Source organism: Sparus aurata, chromosome 19 (genome assembly GCF_900880675.1).
Source record: "Sparus aurata chromosome 19, fSpaAur1.1, whole genome shotgun sequence".
NCBI lineage: Eukaryota > Metazoa > Chordata > Actinopteri > Spariformes > Sparidae > Sparus > Sparus aurata.
The window spans coordinates 19,934,597-19,952,820 of NC_044205.1; the positions used below are offsets into that span (position 1 = coordinate 19,934,597).

The 18,224-nt window shown below is 41.2% G+C and overlaps 3 protein-coding genes across 6 annotated transcripts; 1 reads left to right on the plus strand and 2 right to left on the minus strand.

Annotated features, from left to right (window-relative positions):
• The first annotated feature begins 26 nt into the window (after positions 1-26).
• On the plus strand, positions 27-6,909 carry enosf1 (enolase superfamily member 1). Of its 2 annotated transcripts, XM_030398471.1 has the most exons (15): positions 27-205; positions 298-400; positions 1,869-1,984; positions 3,403-3,489; positions 3,582-3,608; positions 3,694-3,766; positions 3,908-3,946; positions 4,138-4,220; positions 4,298-4,420; positions 4,496-4,630; positions 5,524-5,565; positions 5,656-5,785; positions 6,032-6,131; positions 6,230-6,311; positions 6,437-6,909. In XM_030398471.1, exons 1-15 carry the CDS (start codon positions 110-112, stop codon positions 6,527-6,529), a joined length of 1,329 nt encoding a protein of 442 aa, XP_030254331.1. In that variant the 5' UTR covers positions 27-109; the 3' UTR covers positions 6,530-6,909. The 2 variants fall into 2 exon arrangements, with proteins under 2 accessions (XP_030254331.1, XP_030254332.1); XM_030398472.1 differs by lacking the exons at positions 27-205; positions 298-400 and adding an exon at positions 419-437.
• A 60-nt stretch (positions 6,910-6,969) lies between these two features.
• tyms (thymidylate synthetase) lies at positions 6,970-10,545 on the minus strand. The gene is made up of 7 exons (XM_030398473.1): positions 10,149-10,545; positions 9,130-9,203; positions 8,479-8,653; positions 7,908-8,009; positions 7,648-7,823; positions 7,487-7,558; positions 6,970-7,397 (listed from the first exon to the last, which is right to left on the minus strand). Exons 1-7 carry the CDS (start codon positions 10,369-10,371, stop codon positions 7,260-7,262), a joined length of 960 nt encoding a protein of 319 aa, XP_030254333.1. The 5' UTR covers positions 10,372-10,545; the 3' UTR covers positions 6,970-7,259.
• A 495-nt stretch (positions 10,546-11,040) lies between these two features.
• LOC115569701 (clusterin-like protein 1) lies at positions 11,041-16,253 on the minus strand. 3 transcript variants are annotated; one of them, XM_030397742.1, is made up of 9 exons: positions 16,124-16,251; positions 14,671-14,774; positions 14,437-14,585; positions 13,764-13,934; positions 13,217-13,673; positions 13,003-13,131; positions 12,368-12,582; positions 11,900-12,080; positions 11,041-11,547 (listed from the first exon to the last, which is right to left on the minus strand). In XM_030397742.1, exons 2-9 carry the CDS (start codon positions 14,759-14,761, stop codon positions 11,537-11,539), a joined length of 1,404 nt encoding a protein of 467 aa, XP_030253602.1. In that variant the 5' UTR covers positions 14,762-14,774; positions 16,124-16,251; the 3' UTR covers positions 11,041-11,536. The 3 variants fall into 3 exon arrangements, with proteins under 3 accessions (XP_030253602.1, XP_030253603.1, XP_030253601.1); XM_030397741.1 differs by lacking the exon at positions 11,041-11,547 and having other exon boundaries at positions 11,564-12,080; positions 16,124-16,253; XM_030397743.1 differs by lacking the exons at positions 14,437-14,585; positions 14,671-14,774; positions 16,124-16,251 and adding an exon at positions 14,268-14,306.
• Positions 16,254-18,224: the final 1,971 nt, after the last annotated feature.

Sequence of the window (18,224 nt, forward strand, 5' to 3'; positions counted from 1 at the left end):
AGGGGGATAAATGTGTGAGCCAATCACAGGCTGAGGTGGGCGGGGCATCACTTCCTGGAGGAAACCGAGAGGAGAGTCTAGACTGAGCAGGAGTCACAGGACCGCTGTAATGTCTGAGAGAAAAATGGTGCACAAAATAACACATGTGACGGTCAGGGACGTCAGGTTCCCGACGTCTCTGGAGCAACACGGCTCAGACGCGATGGTAAGCGACCACCTGGGTTAATGCATCGTGTTCACACCTGCACTCACGAGTTAACTTCCCCTTCACTGTCACCTGAACTTTCCACACTGCAGCACACCGACCCGGATTACTCCACCGCGTATGTGGTGGTCCACACGGACTCCGGCCTGCAGGGCTTCGGCTTCACGTTCACTCTGGGGAAAGGCACAGAGATAGGTGAGGTTCAGAGTGGAGGAGCTGAGGGCGAACACAGGTGAAGAACCAACAGGTGATCAAGACATGACAAAACAAAGTGTCAGGGAGGGAGAGCAGGTACACTCACAGTGAGCGTGTTGTGCTTGATTTCATTTGCTTGACATTTTAGGCTCATAGTATTTGATCTTACTGTTTGTTTTTTTATCCTTTTCTTATTTTATTGTGTTGTATTGCATACACTGTAAGGGCATCTGCAGAGACTGAATACAGTACATTGCAGGGAAAGAAGAAAAAAGTAGTATATCAAAGGAATATTACATATTGATAACTCCACATAAATGCCAACTGCATGTACTCACACATACATGCAAATGTCTACACACCCCTTCATGTACCTTGATGTAAAGAAAAGAGTCACAGGAGTGTCAGCTGGTTTTGGAACCGGCCCCACTTGTTTTTCTTCATCGTGTTATGACCCCAGAGACGATCGCATCCGTAACTGCTCGACAGTTTACTTCTTCGGAATCACTTGTATTTTTCATCATTCAGACCTTTGTTTTTATCTTATCACTGTGACTTTTATTTTATTTGTACTTTTTATCTGATAATTTCAACTTTTAACTCAAAATTGTGACTTTTTTAAGTTAGTAATTGTTCCATTTTCTCATCATTATAACTGTTCATCCAATCATTTCTACTTTTCAACTAATTATTTTGACTTCTTATGTCAATTCCATCTCACTTTCACTTCTTGTTTAATGATTTCAACTTTTATTCTTTGAAGTTTGACTTTTTATTTTATAACGTCGACCTTTTTGTCTCATAATTACCATTTCCCTATCACATAATTATGGCAACAACATATTTTACAAGCTGAGTGAGGAATTCCGAGTATCATTATGAGCAACTGACTCACCAAAAACATAAAGTGAGATGGCCTAATATGTTTTATGGGAAAACACCCTCTGCCTTTGTTAACCAAACTCATCTATCGATAGATAAAGCCGTCTGTAAGCAGTGATTCATTTGTTCTCTGTTCTGACTTGAATTGGATCAAAGTTTTGAGGCGTTCACTTTTGCTGCTGCATTCAAGCGCTTCTAAAAAAGCTCAGAATTTCAAACTTCTGGATGGCAATTCACAGTAATTGTGTTTGTGAATTCAACCCAAGACACATTGCATGAAACATCACATCAGCAAATTATAAATACCAAAATGCTACTATCTTACTAATAAAGTTAAGTCACAGACACAATGTTCAACATAAATAACTAGCTCGTACTCAGCTTGTACAACCACAGCCAAAACATTAAGAAGGAGCACTTGCTGTTTGAGAATGAAATGTTGCCTTTAGGTGTCAGAAAAAAGATTTTTGACTGTACTTGTTCTACTTCAACTACAACAGATTTCAGAAAGGTTTGATAAAGTTTCAGTTTGTGTGGAGCTTTTCGTCCTTTCTGGGGCTGATTGTTGCTGACTGTCACCCTGCAGTGGTGTGTGCTGTGAGGGCCCTGGCTGGTCTGGTTGTCGGGAAATCCTTGCAGGAGATCGTGAGCGACTTCCGTGGATTTTACCGCCTCTTGAGCAGCGATGGCCAGATGAGATGGGTAAGAGCAAGCACACAAGCTGGAAAAGAGAGCGATGGTGAGAAACGGGTTTCGTTTCCAGCTTCCCTCCTCGCTCTAGTAACATTCCTCTTCTCGCACCTTGCAGTGTTTATTATATCATGGATTCATTCTTATTTAAATTAGATAGCTCGCCTTTGTTTCCTCACCCAGAACAGTTTGATTCATGACACACATTTTTTCTTGTAAGTTAAACTATCACGCGATTAAAAAAAGAGAAAAATCAGATGTATAGCAGCCTGCTACAATATTAGAATTCATTCTACGTCTTGTTTTGCATCCCTTTTTAGTCATTATGCAATTTTTTTGTAGTTGTTTTGCCTTCATAGTCATTTGTATGTCTTTGTGTTTGTCTCTTATAAGTTGCTTTGTATCCATTTGTGGTCATTTTTTGCATCCGTTTTAAAAAGATGTACGTCTTTGAGGCAATTTTGCATCCCTGTACAGTCATTTTGCATCCTTTGTAGTCCTCTTACACTGCATCAATGATAATAATGTAACATTATATATAATAATGTAATAACTTAAAGCCCACTTTGGGTACACGGTGAGCACTCGTGCTTTTACACGTTAAGGACTTTTTCTTGATTAAGCGTAGGCTGCATACTTTATCTTTAAAGTATGTGATCTCACTTGTTAAGTGTTTTAAATGTGTTGTATTATCACTGAGGTACTTGAAAGTGAAATGTTTTATAACCTCCTTCATCACTACAAATAACTGTGATAACTTCAGGCTTTTCAAGAGGTTGTGTCAGCAGTGCAAAGAGGCTCTTCAGATACATTAAAGCTGTTTATAGCTTTTGAAAAAGGTGAGGAAATGTGACAACAGTCTAGTTGTTGAAGTGGTCCAGACGTTGTTGAACTGGTTCATTAGACCACATTGGCAGCAAATTAGCAGAAATCTTTCAACTCTGCCCACAAGTTCTGTTTTAATGCAGTCTTTGACCATCACGTCTGTTTCCATCACGTCTCATTTTTTCTTTTTTTGCGTTTTGCCCCTTGCTTTGACACATACTTCAGATGAGTTAATTTTAGATCTGCCTAGGTTACGCTGAAGTCGTTGAGCCAACAAGACCGGCTGCAGTGTTTGCGAGTTTCTCCCTCAAGAGCCGGAAAGTGTGCGACTAAAGAAATGGATTGTACAGTTTTAACAAACATCAGAACTAAGGGAAAAGCTTTCGATTAAAGCCAACGTCTTAATATCTTAAGTGGTTATTTAAATTTTCTATCCGCTGCAGAGGCTGAGAAATGAAATGTTTTGATGAAACGTTTTCAGGAAACACTCTGGTTTTAGGAGATGATTTTGAGCAATGCCTCGGTTTTAGAATGCATTTTAAATAGGCGCCCATAGATCTTAAATCTTACGTCAAAGGTGACTTTTTACCTCTTGTCTGAACCAGCTAGGCCCAGAGAAAGGAGTGATCCACCTGGCCACTGCTGCAGTCCTGAACGCAGTGTGGGACCTGTGGGCGAGAGCGGAGGGCAAGGTTTGACCACAATTAGTCAATAAACAAACAGCATTTCCATCTTTCCGTCTGACACTTCCTGACTCAGGCTCTGTTGTCATCTCCTCTTGCAGCCGCTGTGGAAGCTGCTCGTTGACATGGTGAGTCACAGGAAATGTAGGTGTTTGATTTAAGTCTGGGATGTGACCACAGGGGAAACAGTGTGACTTGTGTTCGTCCATCCAGGATCCGAAGCAGATCGTCTCGTGCGTTGACTTCAGATACATCACCGATGCACTCACAGAGGAGGAGGCTCTGGGTGAGACGATTTATAATGTATAGTTTGGGGTGGGGGTGGGGGGGGGGGGGGGGGGGGGGGGGGGGGGTGGGGGGGGGGGAACGAAAACACATATTTTTTTTTTAAAGGAAAGCGTCTCACTCTTTCTCCCTTCTCACTCAGACATACTTGTGAAAGCTCAGGAGGGCAAGCAGCAGAGAGGTGAGCACACTGAAAAGAGTCATTAATTACGTGGCTGAATGGGACTTTGCAGAACGAAATTGCCTCTTTAGAAACCAACAGGAGTGCTTTTAGCCTTCATAATCATGCCCTGCACTCCGTGATTGCTCTATTAGAACACACTTCTCCTCGAGTGTTTATTACCTGTGCGGACTGTTTCTTCTGCCTGACAGAGGATCAGATGCTGAAGGAGGGTTATCCTGCCTACACCACCTCCTGTGCATGGATCGGATACTCAGACGAGCAGCTCAAACAGGTCTCGGCGCTATAAATGTCCGACAAATCATATTCAAATAACCCTTTTATGTGACTTAACTGTGTGTATTTCTGCAGCTCTGCACAGATGCACTGAAGAGCGGCTGGACTAAGTTCAAGGTGAAGGTCGGCGCTGATCTAGAGGACGACACGCGCAGGTGCCGCCTCATAAGGCAAATGATTGGACCCGATAAAACTTTGGTGAGGTTGTATTTTCTCCCCTGTCATTATATTTACATCAGGAAACAGCAGCATACTGAAGTGTTCCTCTGTTAGATGATCGATGCCAACCAGAGATGGGACGTATCCGAGGCCATCGGCTGGGTGTCCAGCCTGGCGGAGTTCAAACCTCTGTGGATCGAGGAGCCCACGTGTCCAGATGACATCCTGGGTCACGCTGCCATCTCCAAGGTAAGAGGGAAGTTTGGTTTTCCAGCTGACTCATGTGTTGAAGATGTGAACAGACTAATGGGCCTCAGAGCACAGACATGTTAAAGACCCTCACCATTAAACTAAAGGAGCGAAACACCCAGAATGAAAGAGACACAAAACAGGACTTGTAGATCATTTTGTGTCTGACGGTGGCTGTCTTATGTGTCTTGGAAGTTATTTTTTCATTTTATTGTAGTCATTTTGCATCCCTTTGTAGTTATGTTGTGTTTCTTAGTGTTTTCTTTGTGTGTCTCTGGAAATTTTTCATCCCCTTCCTTTAGTTGTTTTGTGTTGTTTGTGGTCTTTTCGTGCATCTGGTTGAAAAATGTATGTTCTAGTGGCCTTTTTTTCAGCCTTTTGTAATCATTTGGCATCCCCTAGTAGTCATTTTGCGTCTCTTTGTGGTCATTTATATTACAATAACTGTATTTTGTGTCTTTCTGTGGTGATTCTCTCCCTGTTCTGTCTGTGTCTTCACTTTCTGGCTGTTTTTTTGTCTCTTTTTTTATAATTATTCTAATTAAAAAAAAAATTTTTCTTCATGTTGTGTTGGTTTTAAATCTTTGGCCTGATCTTGCATCCCTTGTAGTAATACAGCATCCCCTTGTGGTCATTTGTGTCTCTTTGTGGTTTTGCATTCTTTGTGGTAATTTTGCATCCCTTTCTGGTTCTTCTGTCTTTTTTTTTTTATGTATCTGTTTTAAAGTTTAACATCTTTGTGGTCATTTAGGATCCTTTTGCAGGAATAATGAATTCCTTGTTGGACTTTTTTGTCTCTTTGTGGTATTTTGCGTCACTTTGTGGACGTTTCATATCTTTTCTTGTGCCTGCGCCTGCTCTCCTTTAAAAGATGCTTGATTTTGTCGTTTCAGGCTCTGGCTCCACTCGGGATCGGAGTGGCAACGGGAGAGCAGGTTAAAGCTCAACTTTTGTTCTAGCACACATATCACTCACTGATATTTATTGACTAACAGTTTCTAGTTGGGCAACTGTTTCCTCTCCAGTGTCAGAACAGGGTGATGTTCAAGCAGTTCCTCCAGGCCTCGGCCCTGCAGTTTGTCCAGATAGACAGCTGTCGGCTGGGCAGCGTCAACGAGAACCTGGCTGTGCTGCTGATGGCCCACAAGTTCAAGGGTAAAACTCAAGATATGACAATAATCACGCAAGAGTCATATGTGGAGCCCAAAAAGTGACAAATGGGAGTAAAGGGTTATCAGACGAGTCAAAAACCTTGTGTGTCCTACTGTTGGATGTATTCAGTTATATTTCTTGATACGTCTGATCACCTTTTACACCTTTCGTTTCAGTTTCGGGGCTCCTTAGTATTAATATTTGTATTAAAAAGTGGCTACAATACACTCTGTACTGTCTTTTCCCCAGTGCCGGTTTGTCCTCATGCTGGAGGAGTCGGCCTCTGTGAGCTCGTCCAGCATCTGATTCTGTTTGACTACATCTGCGTGTCTGGAAGTCTGAGCAACCGGTGAGAGTCAGATCTGTTTTCGTCCGCAGTTACAGCTTCTCGACTTAACACATCATAAACAGCACCTCTCTTTCCCTGTGTTTACTTTGCTTCTCCAGAATGTGTGAATATGTCGATCACCTCCACGAACACTTCACCAGCCCTGTGGTGATTCACGACGCCCACTACATGCCCCCCAAGGTAAGAGGAGCTGCAGATGGCAGCTATAAGTTGCTAAACCAATCTCTGCATCTTAAAAAAAAAAAAAAAAGCAAATGTTTCTCCTTGGGCTGCTCGTTTGCATTCACTGTGCTTCTTGTTCTCAGGATCCAGGATATTCTTGCGAGATGCTGGAATCATCAGTGAAGAAGCACCAGTACCCTGAAGGAGACGTATGGAAGCAGCACAAAAACAACTGACTGAATATTAAGACTCACTTAAATCAAGTAAAAATGGATTATAATCATTAGCTGTAGTCAGCTGTAAATATTTTACACTCAGATTCTGACTGAATTAAAGGGAAAAACTCTTTAAGCCCTCCTTTTATTTAGTATTTATAATACTGTGTGGTTGAATACTCGATTCTGATTGGCTGCAGGTTGTCAATTAACTTTAACTACACAGACACCTCTTCAACTCCTCGTCCTGGTTGGTGTCCACTCTCGGACTCAGAGTTTTGAGGCGCGTTCCCAGTAACTTGAGCCATTTGTGGCCACTTTTTACAAGTCTGCATTTCTGCAAATGTACCTTTCATCTGGTATAATAAACTGTATGTGTCGTGCATTGTCCCTTTTACATATACAATCAAATTGTGTTTTTCTGCCAGGTTCCTGTTGGGTCAATAACGGTTCTGCACAAATCAAGCTGACACATTAAAGATTTTTATTTACAAATTAGATATTTAAAAAAAGAACGGAATCACATGCAACTGGCAGTAGTTCAACTACAGAAAGTAGCAGACGTAAGTGGAGATTATTTTTACACCGACAGTAAAAGAAAACACTTTTCTGTTAGAACTCAATGTGGTTTAAGAGTCAGTTCACCAAATCTGAATAAAATTAGTCACCGACTACCCTTTTGTGATTTGGATGAACTGAGCCTTTCAAGAAAATACATGTAAGGCATTTATCACACTTAAAGTCAGTTTTTCTACACAGCCATCTGCATCTTAATGGTGGGATGAGGGTTGTAGTCGCAGATCTCAAAGTCCTCTGCACGGAAGTCATCGATACTCTCCACCTGTCTCAGGATCTTCAGCTTGGGGAAAGGCCGGATCTCCCTCTGAAGCTGCACATTCAGACAGATGGGCTTGTGTTAAGTTTGAAATCAATCATGGAGAACATGGAGACAAGAAGGCATGTCTTCACCTGACCCACCTGTACTTTGAGCGGCTCGATGTGGTTGATGTAGATGTGAGCGTCTCCCAGAGTGTGAACGAAGTCGCCAGGCTGACGGAGTTAAAAAAAAAAAAAGTTAGGTAATTTAACACACAGTAACACTCTATATAAGACATCTGACAGAAGCACGGTGCTCTTACCTTCAGTCCTGTGATGTGTGCGATCATGTAGGTGAGAAGAGCGTAGCTGGCAATGTTGAACGGCACCCCGAGGCCCATGTCACCTGAGCGCTGGTACAGCTGACACGACAGCTCACCGTCACACACGTAGAACTGACACAGGGCGTGGCAGGGGGGCAGAGCCATGAAGGGCAGGTCTGCAACGACATCAGACAGATTTAAAACGCTAGAACATCACTCTTAACAGATTTGAAGAGCTCAAGAGTTTGCTCATGCGTCACCTTTTGGGTTCCAGGCGCACATGATGATCCGTCTGTCCTCTGGGTTCTTCTTGATGGTGTCGATGACCTTCTGCAGCTGGTCAACTCCTTGTCCCGTGTAATCTGTTTGAAAAAAGACGATTTTAGATATGAGGCACAGTAATCTGGCTAATATATATATATGTAGAATCCATTCAAGGAAAGACCTATTTTTTTCTTGTGCATCCTTGCCAAGAATCATTAATTTTATCAGAAGGGTTTTCATTCCGTTTGCTTACGATATGGTAAATATATCCTAAGCAAATAACCCTGAATATTTCCCATAAATTCCTTTTCACCTTGAATATTTATCCGTTCAACTTTTAAAAAAGAGAACTCAAGTTCCAGTTTACCAAATCTTTACAAAGAGCATCCATTAAAAATGTTCAATAATACTTTGTGTGCTCAATTGTCTGCATGATGATCCAGCCAACGTTTTTCTTCCAAATGACTGATCGTACAACTAAATTATTAAAGAGGAATGGAGACCGGAGATTACTACTCGCTCACGAACAACGCACAGAAAACTGCGTGTGTCTGTGACATGCTGTACCTGCATGCATGTTCGTGTACTCTGCACCAAAGTGCCTCCACTGGAAGCCGTACACTGGCCCCAGGTCGCCTTCCTCTCTGTCGGTGAACCCGAGATTGTCCAGGAAGGCCCGAGAACCGTTGGCTTCCCAAATCTTCACCCCTTTCTCAGAGAGCTCTTTGGCGTTTGTTGACCCCTGAAACCACACAATAAAGAAAAATCAAACAGTAAATCAGTGGTATTTAATGCTCAGACACAGACAGATTTGGTGCACAAGAACTTGCCACTCTGACTAAGGGGGTCATCAAATCAATCATGTTTTCTCAGCCAACTTTGTTTCGACATGTGCATCATTTCTGGGTTTTAGAGACATTCATGTCTGAGATTTCTGCATCTGATCCATTATAGGGTGAGTGATTACAACTTCTTGGTGCTCTAGTGAATTTAAAACGTAATGTCAACAGTTTTCATGAGCTCCATTTCAGTTTTCTGGAGGGACATTTTAGTAAATGGGTCCCTTTCTGTCCAGATAAGCACAATCAAACCCAAAACTACAGTATATGTACGGCTATATACCGCAAAAGGGAAGTGAGAATTAAAAAAAAAAAATTATATTGGGTTAATTTACCCTTTACAACATAAGAAGAAAGAGTCTTGTCTAATCATCCTCACCTTGATAAACCAAAGCAGTTCTTCAAGGATCCCCCTCCAGAACACTCTCTTGGTCGTCAGCAGGGGAAACTGATCTACAAATAAACAGGAACAGGTTATTTAAAATAACTGACAAAATAATTAATTAGAGCAGTTTGTTCACAGATCAAAGTACATTTTATAGCCTGGCAGTCACAAACTCTGAGCTTGACATCGGACTTTAAAAGAGTACGTCACCTGTTTTTTCCCAGGTATATCAAGATCAACAAACATGATTAGAAAGCTCAGCTAAATTTGGTTATTAAGAATACAGCTGACAAAGGCTCCAACAAATGAGCCTGAGAGCGCCCCCTGCTGGACAAACGATGTGTTCAGAGTCTGATCAATCTTTCGTGTTCCTGTATCGTTTATTCTTGTTCCCTATCAGCAAACATGCATAATGCTGATAACTAAATACCTATGACTGAAACCTTTGATTGAATATTTCCATTTCATGTTTTTTTTAAACCGCTACCCAACCAAAATGCAGAAATATATAATATGTGTATATATATATATGTGTATATATATATATATATATATATATATATATATATATATATATATATATATATATATATATATATATATATATATATATATAGAACTTCTTACTCCACTACATATCTTTAATAGTTACTTTGCAGATTGAGATGAAACAAACAAAACATGATTAACTTACCTCATAAAATAGTGCATTGTTGATGGGTTAAACCACCCAGAACTGGAAGAGTATCTCCATTTTTGACTGCCTCACACAACAAAAAGCCCATTTATACCCATTACTGCATGAACAACTGCTATCCAACATGATTTATGACACTACCCGTTTAAATTAATATGTTCAGGTACTTTCCCTCCTCATATTTTGAAGGCAGGACTCCTTTTTAAAGTATTTTTATTACCTTTACTCAAGTTTCTATGAATACTTCCTCTGTCACTTTGTTACCAGAATTCTGCATATTAACATTAAATAGCAGACAATGTGAACACTACCAGACCTCGCAGGCTGTATCTGGCCTGAGCACCGAACACTGAGATGACTCCTGTCCCGGTTCGGTCTCCCTTCGTGCGGCCGTGCTGCATGATGTACTCGATCTGATCCAGATACCCGCGTTCATCGCACAGAACGCCGAAGTTCTTCTTCTCCGGCGCCGCCATTTTGTGGCTCTCTTCCTCTTTTCTACAGCCGCTCTCGGTGTGTATTTCTGAGGTCGCGGGCATTTTTGTGGAGGAAAAGTGTAGACAAGTTCGGAGCAGAGCAGACGGAGAGCTGTTGTGTTGTTGAGTGTCAGCCGGGAGTTTTTCCCGGGTGATTTTGACGGCGAAACGCCCCACTGAGCAACAGCCAATAGTAGGTACGGACCGCTTCCGGGTTGACTGAAAAACGCGCGCTTTAGTTCTCCCGTCTGTCCTTACACAAAACCCAGCCTCTTTGTTGCCGTAGTTTTTTCTACCGATAATATCCATATGTAAATCAGCAAATAATAATGAAAAAATTGTAGAAAAACATTAAGCAACAGCATAAATATATAGTATTGAAACCTTTTACTTTGCATTTGCAAAACTAGCAATTCTAAATTAAATAAATACAAAAAACTACATTTAAATTCTTATTTAGGCAAGAGTACAAAAATATAGAACATATGATTAAAGTACAAAAGTTAAAGTAGGCCACTAACTATACAGCTATGGGCTCCGTTATCATGACATTGTTATATATAATACCATTATCTTATTATGTTAAATGTGTATTGTTATCATTATTGATGCATAACACAGAAAATGCTTTTTAATGTTGTAACTGTCTGCTGAGATAATTGTATTTATTATTTTTTCTGATATAAAAAGAATAGATCACCACAATACAGTACAATTAGATCACTTTTGTTAATTTATTAAGTTAAAAACATAGAACAAACATAGCAAAATAAAACAATAAGCACAACACTGAACTTTGATTCAGTGACAAAGCCATTTGAACCTGCTTGAATGTAAATACAATTAAATGTTATAAGCATAACAAGTTTGAACCTTTTTGTCATGCACAAGAAGAGGAATACTAGAAGAAAACAATATTATATTGCTTATATTGTTTTAAAATCAAGGATGTTTTGTTCCTAAAATGAAGAAATGCTGCAGAAAAGTTGCTCTAATGCTTTAAAATCATCTTTACAAAATGTGCAAATATTACATCCAAAAGAGGGTTCAGGGAATCCTCACATGAATTTGTAGACACGAATAACAACAATATCAAATGTGCATGTAAAGGTTTAGAGGTCTATATGGATTTCAAGTTTTACAAAGATCAGCTTGAATAGTCAAGGAAAAATGGTACAAGACTCTTGTTTCAGCATCCGACGAAACTGTTTGAATGCTGGTGTTCACATTATTCCGTCCCTGTGTGGAAGAAAAACATAAAACGCAGTCATACAAAGATTCCCATGTCAACACATACCAGTAATACACTTAATTTGGATTAATATTTTAATACACGGCAAATGAAGGGTGAAATGCATGACTGTCTCTTAGTTCCCTCATCATTTTGGATTAGAATATATCATCCAATTTGCATTGTTTCTCTCAGGATTCAATTGAATTAGAGTAAATGCTCAGGGATTTGTCATCATGGCCTAAAGTTGGCGCTTTCAAATCATCACAATTAATTTAGCTCAAATTCAATTTGGAGCTCTGCCAGATGATGCTGGGAGCCAAATGATTAACTAAGCCACAACAGTGCCAGAATCAATACCTCTCATCTGCCGTTTATGGAGAGTCAGAGCTTCCTGAGCTGCGTATTGGATGAAAGCGGGATCATCAACGTCGAGCTCTGCTGGGACTGAGACAGTTATTGGGGCCGAGTCCAGTAAGGTTACAGTCACGATGCTGTCAGCTTTAGGTCTGATGTTCTTCATCTGTTGATGTGGATTCACCTGGAAAATTAGATTCAAAATAATAATTTTAGGCTATTTTATGTACAGTCAGGTATACTTTCATTAAACAGGAGGGCTGTGAAGTTTCAATTTAAACCTTATTAAATAATTCTAGAGACTAAGTCTATTATCTATGACAGATTTCAGGTAACAGGATTATTTTGAATGTTCTGTGGAAAAGAAACTGACGTGTTGCAGCTGAGTTATCAGTAATCCTTGTTGATTTATCAGCCAAAGAGAAAGTGCGTGACTAAAATCAGACTAATTCAACGTTTCTACAAACATACTGTGATCACACTGAAGATGGCATGTGGGCCCACGGTGCTGTTGGACAGCTGGCTGACCCAGCCGTACTTGTCGCCCATGTTGCTGAGCCATCTCTGTGTGTCGGCTGTGTGTCTGTGAACCAGCTGCAGCCTGTCGTTGTACTGCTGACGGGAGGCGTTGAGCAGCATGTGCATCTCCTCCACCTCAGAGTGGAGCTTCTGGACTCTGGGACACTCTGTAAACACAAATGATACAGATGTGCGTGGTGAAGCCAAGAACAGAAAAAACTGTACAAGTCTATAAGGAGATATTCATTTTCTTAACCTCTTTGGAATAAAACTAAACTATTTTAATTAATCAGTTGACAGAAGAGAGGAGGGAGAGACTCATAGCGCCTATTATTACTAAAACTTGTTCACAAGATTAGGATGTCAAAGTGACAGAGGCTATGTTGCAGTGTGTGAAAAGCAGTTTTTAATTGCCCCTCTGGATATAAAGCTAATTATTTGGGTCAGAATTTGCATTTACAGTCCAGATAGGAACATTTTTGCATATCTGTACCGTGTGTGTGTGTGTGTGTGTGTGTGTGTGTGTGTCTGTGTGTGTGTGACGAGCAGCTAACTAGAACTGGAATCTAACTGTGCCACTAATTCACCTTTCAACAGATAATCTTCGCACGTCTCGCACAAACTTTGCAGCTTCCAGCACTCCGACGCTTGTCTGCGGAGTCGCCTGCACAGATGTCTGTTCTGGTATTGTTCCAGAGCAGAGAGCGAGCCTGCGTCTGCGTAGATAAACACGCAAAAACAGATGTTACAGAAGTTACCATGGGACTGCGTGAAGTGAATCTAAACAAAGTGCTCAGATACCTCTGCTCGCTTGCTGGAAATACTCCTCCTCGGCCTCTTGCACCTCCTCAAATACATCTGCCACAGAGGAGCTGAACTCTTGCAGCGCGTTCCTCCCGAAGTCATACACAGAATCGACGATGTGATCCAGACCCGCCGTCCAGAAGAAGCCAGGACTCGAGCTGCCCTGCACGGCCGACAGTGGGCTCGGCTGGACCTCTGTGCTGAAGGCCACCAGGAAGGAAGGCCCGTACACCTGCTGCATCTTCTCGAACACAGCGACGCTGTGGTTGTGAAGCCAGCTGATGTTCGACAGCAGCTGGTCGAACAACGCATCCGCCTGCAGCAGCTCCAGGTCCGCTGCTTCGCCCTCAGTGACCTCAGGTGAGACGGTGCGGGTCGCATCCTCCTCGTCCTGATTGTAAACCTGCTCTGTGGCGTCCAGCTGGGCGGCCATTTTCCTGAAAAACTCCTCCACCTGCAGAGAGAGGAACCATCACCGGTCGTTACTCTTATCTCTCATTTGAAGATCTGGGTCAGTTATAACAGGACTGTGCTGAGGTCAAACCTTGAATGTGAAAGAGGCGAAGCCACGGCGACACGTAGAGGTAAAGTAGGCCTTACAAGTATCTTCAAGACAGGGTCGGCATTCCTCAAAGGAAGATCTGGTTAAATCTTGACACTGCTGCTCAGCCTCCTCCAGTTTCTGCTCAGTTTCCCGGGCCAGCTGCATCGCCCCCTGAAGAAAACAGACAGTTCTGTCACAGATCCACCACCTCTTAATAAGCCAGACAGGATAAGAAGTGATTTCCAGCCCTGGCCTTTTATTTTGAAGGAGAAAAAAAAAGAAAGATTAATCTACAGACAGTTCATTTATCCTGACGGCAGTAAAACTACACCCTGACTCCCTGAACCAGCCTCACTCCCACATGCATTATTCACTGTCTGCTTCAAGGTTCCTCTGTAGGCAGAAAATATGCGATGGTCTTCAGAATAAAAAAAGTAACTAACAGCTCCACTATAATGGTCAAATTCTGTGAAAAGTGAGTGTTTAAAATGCACAAAACGTAACAAAAGACGGAGTTTGACGATGTTGTGAAGCAGCATGGGATCATGGGAAGTTTTCTTCGAAGTTAAGGAGACAAAAGACTTAAAGGAACAGTTCACCCAAAAATAAAAAATTCAGGTAAAATGGAAAATTGAAGCAGCAGACACTGAGATAGATATAATATAAGGCATACCTTCTTCTTGTCACTGCTGTGTCTCAGGGTGTCCATGAGATGTCTGTGCTTCTCCTCTTTCTTCTCCATCATCTCCTTCACCCCCTTCACCCCGAGCAACGCCCGCTTTATCTCCTCATCGACATACTGCTCTCCTGCTGCTGACAGCTCTGTGCACATCAGTGAATTATGCTGTTATTCAGCTCTGCAGCCATTATCAGTTAAAAAAGTGCTTTATTCCAATGAAGGCCTCACTTTTCAGCGTGTCCTCACTCAGCTGTGGAGAGTCAGCAGCACAAAGCAGGACTTCAGTGATGCAAAGAATTTGAATAATCAGCCTCCTCATCCTGTCTTCAGCTCTGTATAGAGTGCAGAACTGAATCATTATTCTGTGATGGAGTAACATAGAGCTTCAGTCCTTAACCATCTGAACCCAACAACACGCCGACAGGTTTGAAGGCATGTTGTCTTCAGGAAAAAACTGATCAGATTTAATATAGCAGAAGCAGAAATAATCTTTTTTTTATTCCATGTAATCTTTTTTCCTTTTCAAAACCTGGCACCTACATTACCCACAAAGCAAGTCAGCCACTGCATGACATCTGGGAGGTAAGACCCCATGCGACATGTAAACACACTGTAATGTCTCAAACTGGTGGAGCTGCCCTTTAAAAACATGCTTGGCCTTAGTTGTGTGCTATCCAAGCAGCCACAAGGTGGTGCCATTTCTCGACTGTTTTCATTCAGGTGCCCCTCAAAGTTGACCACAACATTCAGAGGAACCAAATCCCAGAGGACAGAAATGTTAATTCATTATGACAGAATATCACACGAGTGTCGAGACACATAAACATGACTATGTCAAGAGATCCCCGTTAACTGCAGGACACTAATCACATTACATAAAGAGGATAATAACGGTAACATAGTCGAGTTGAAATGGAATTATTTATATTTCTGAGTTAAAGGTGCACTGTGCAGTTTTGGTTGAAGACATTCTTATCAGAAAAGAAAGATCTTCATTGATTATATATATTTTTAAGTCTTATTAACTCAATAAACAGACTCTCTTTCTTTTCATGAATGAATAAACTGAATAAACAATCTGACCTTAAAGGACAACACAATTTCATACTGTTTTACTTTGTTTATATGTGGCGGACCCTGCCACCTTTCTAGCTTCAAACCGTTTTCTGGGACCTTATTTTCTTCAGAGAACAGCTTGTTTATTCAGTTATGGAAAAAAAATATATATATTTCTGAGTTGGTATTATTAATAATATTGTAAACATTAAAATTCTGAGTTTGAATTTCTTCTCCAAAACTACATGGTGCCTCTTTTTACGAAATTGCCCAAGCTTAACTGAGTTAATTGACAACGTTTCCTTAGTCAACAAGTTGAATTACTTTTGATAAAGCACCTGTAAATGTTCAGCAACACTATGCAACTCTTATAATATAGGTTACATCACATATCTGTGTATGTGTCAATAAAATAAAGAGTCAAACATGAACCGAAGTCAGAACCTGCCCACATAATTTCTTGCATGAACTTTAACTGAAAACACGTGCATATGTCCCAAAATCAATCCTACTGACAGATACAACTGTTTTTGATGCTATGAGTGAAAAAATATCTTCTCCAAGTTGACTCTTAAGAAGCACAGACTTAATTGTGCCAAAGTGAAAAGAAGTATAAAATATTTACCTTGACAACTTTGAAAGCTGCAGGTTGTGCTGCTGGAGGGATGAGACTGAGGCGCCGGCTTCTTCTAAGGATTGTTCTATTTTTATGGATCTACTCACCAGCGCCGATCCTCTTAGTGTGTTTGCATTATTAAGCCTTACGCGCTCCGCATAACTACAGATCAGCTTATGACAGGCTTTAAGGCACGGTGAACATTACATGCTCAGTTCTCCGCGGGGTCCATCTCACTTAACTGACTACAACATACTCCAGAGCCCCTCTCAGGTGAAACATGCAGCTCTAATCTCCGTCAGACCAACAGTAAGCCTGAGCTCCCTGCAGAGACCTGGCACACGGGCGAGGTCCTGGCTAAGCCCTGTAGGCCACGAGAGGAGCACAAGGACTGGATGCACATGTGCAGGCTAATGCAATAACATTCCAGAGAAAGCAAGTTTAGTAAACTTTAACTACAAACTATACACTGTAAGTCTCACATTTTAAATTAACGCTGTACGTTCCAGGCATCCATTTCCATATAAAACATGCAAATTTCAAAAAAACAAACACAGTGATTTAAAGCGTTTTTGCATTGATTTAGTATGACACTTCACGCTCAATACAATCTCAGCCATGAGCCCAAAAGTTCTTGCCAGCAGATGTGGAAACACAGTGGGCGGAGCCTGCTCAGGCCTGTGAGAGCTGACCAATCAGACTAGTCTCTGCTTTTCGGGAGGGGGGTCTTTAAAAGACAGGAATTAAAGACAAGACAATGAATAGAGGTGCAGCAGAAATGGACAGTAAATAATAAAATTAAAAACCTAAAAGATGGGACCTTTAAATGAAGCTACAAGGATACAACACTACCAACTTAATGTTTATGCTACTTATGCTAAGCTACCAGCAGAGAAATTCATGTTAAGTAACAGTAATCTTACAGATACAGTAATTTCAGACTTTCCTCCAAGCTCTATATAATAGCTAACATACTCAAAACCATCCATCACACTGTGTCAGCACTGTATGAATAAAAGTCATTTTGCTTCCTGTGTTTCTTCCTCTACCACCAGCGACCCACTCCTGCAGCATACAAAGACAACCTGAGTTGATCTTATCAAGACATCTAAACATGGCAGCAGCGTGGTAAATGTGGAATTCCTGTGTGCTTTCTCAGCCCTCGGTTAATCCGAGCCCACTGCTGAAAAGCCTTGACCCAGCAAATGAGGTCCCAACCTCTGAATGAGGACCAGCAGGGGCGGCGCTGTAAGATACCTGACCCTCAGCTGCTTTTTATCAGCTCGCCACGATCCCTATCTGAGCCCTAATACCAGCCTGCTGCTACAATTACCGCCGACAGTAAAATAACAGTTTTGAAGCCTTTAGGAAAACAAGTAATTAGTCGCTTTATCATCTCAGGCTGGTCTGGAGTCTAATATGTGGTGGACTGGGTCAAACTGGAGCTATTAGCTCTGAGCCCTGGTTTGAAGGCTCTGTTATCCAAAGAAAGAAGAAAAACAGATCCAAGCTTGATGTTTGTGTTGTATTCTTTTTTAAAGCTCAGAGGATTTTAGACCCGAGACTGATTGGTTATCTGTAGTTTTGTCCTGGAAATCATTTGGTGTGAGTGTGAATGTAACCCAGTGACACTAACCTGCACTGGAACTCCTTTCTCTGATGTGTGATGCAGCTGTTTTCAGTCTTTGATCAGTGATCTACATCTGCAGGCCGGAGGGATTATGGACACAGGAACTGTTGGAATTATCACTGCACCTGGAGGAGTTAAAGGGGAAATGGCCGCTGGTTTAGCCTTAATTTAGCTAGATTATGGCCAATCTTGGCTGCCACTGGGACCGTTTTTAAGACTTATTATGCAACAGGAAACACCCTTAAGGCAACAGTAAACATATTATCTCATGAAAAAGTTATGATGGATATATATCATTGGAAAGCAAATCAGTCTAGTCTTGTATATCAAGCACAAACAGCATAAGTACTATAAAGCATATTATAAACATAAAGCTTGGCAGAGATAGTAAAATAGAGAAAATTAGTTAATTTTCTTCCTTGAAATTCAAACAGAATAATAATAATAATAATAATAATAATAAACTTTATTTTTGCAATC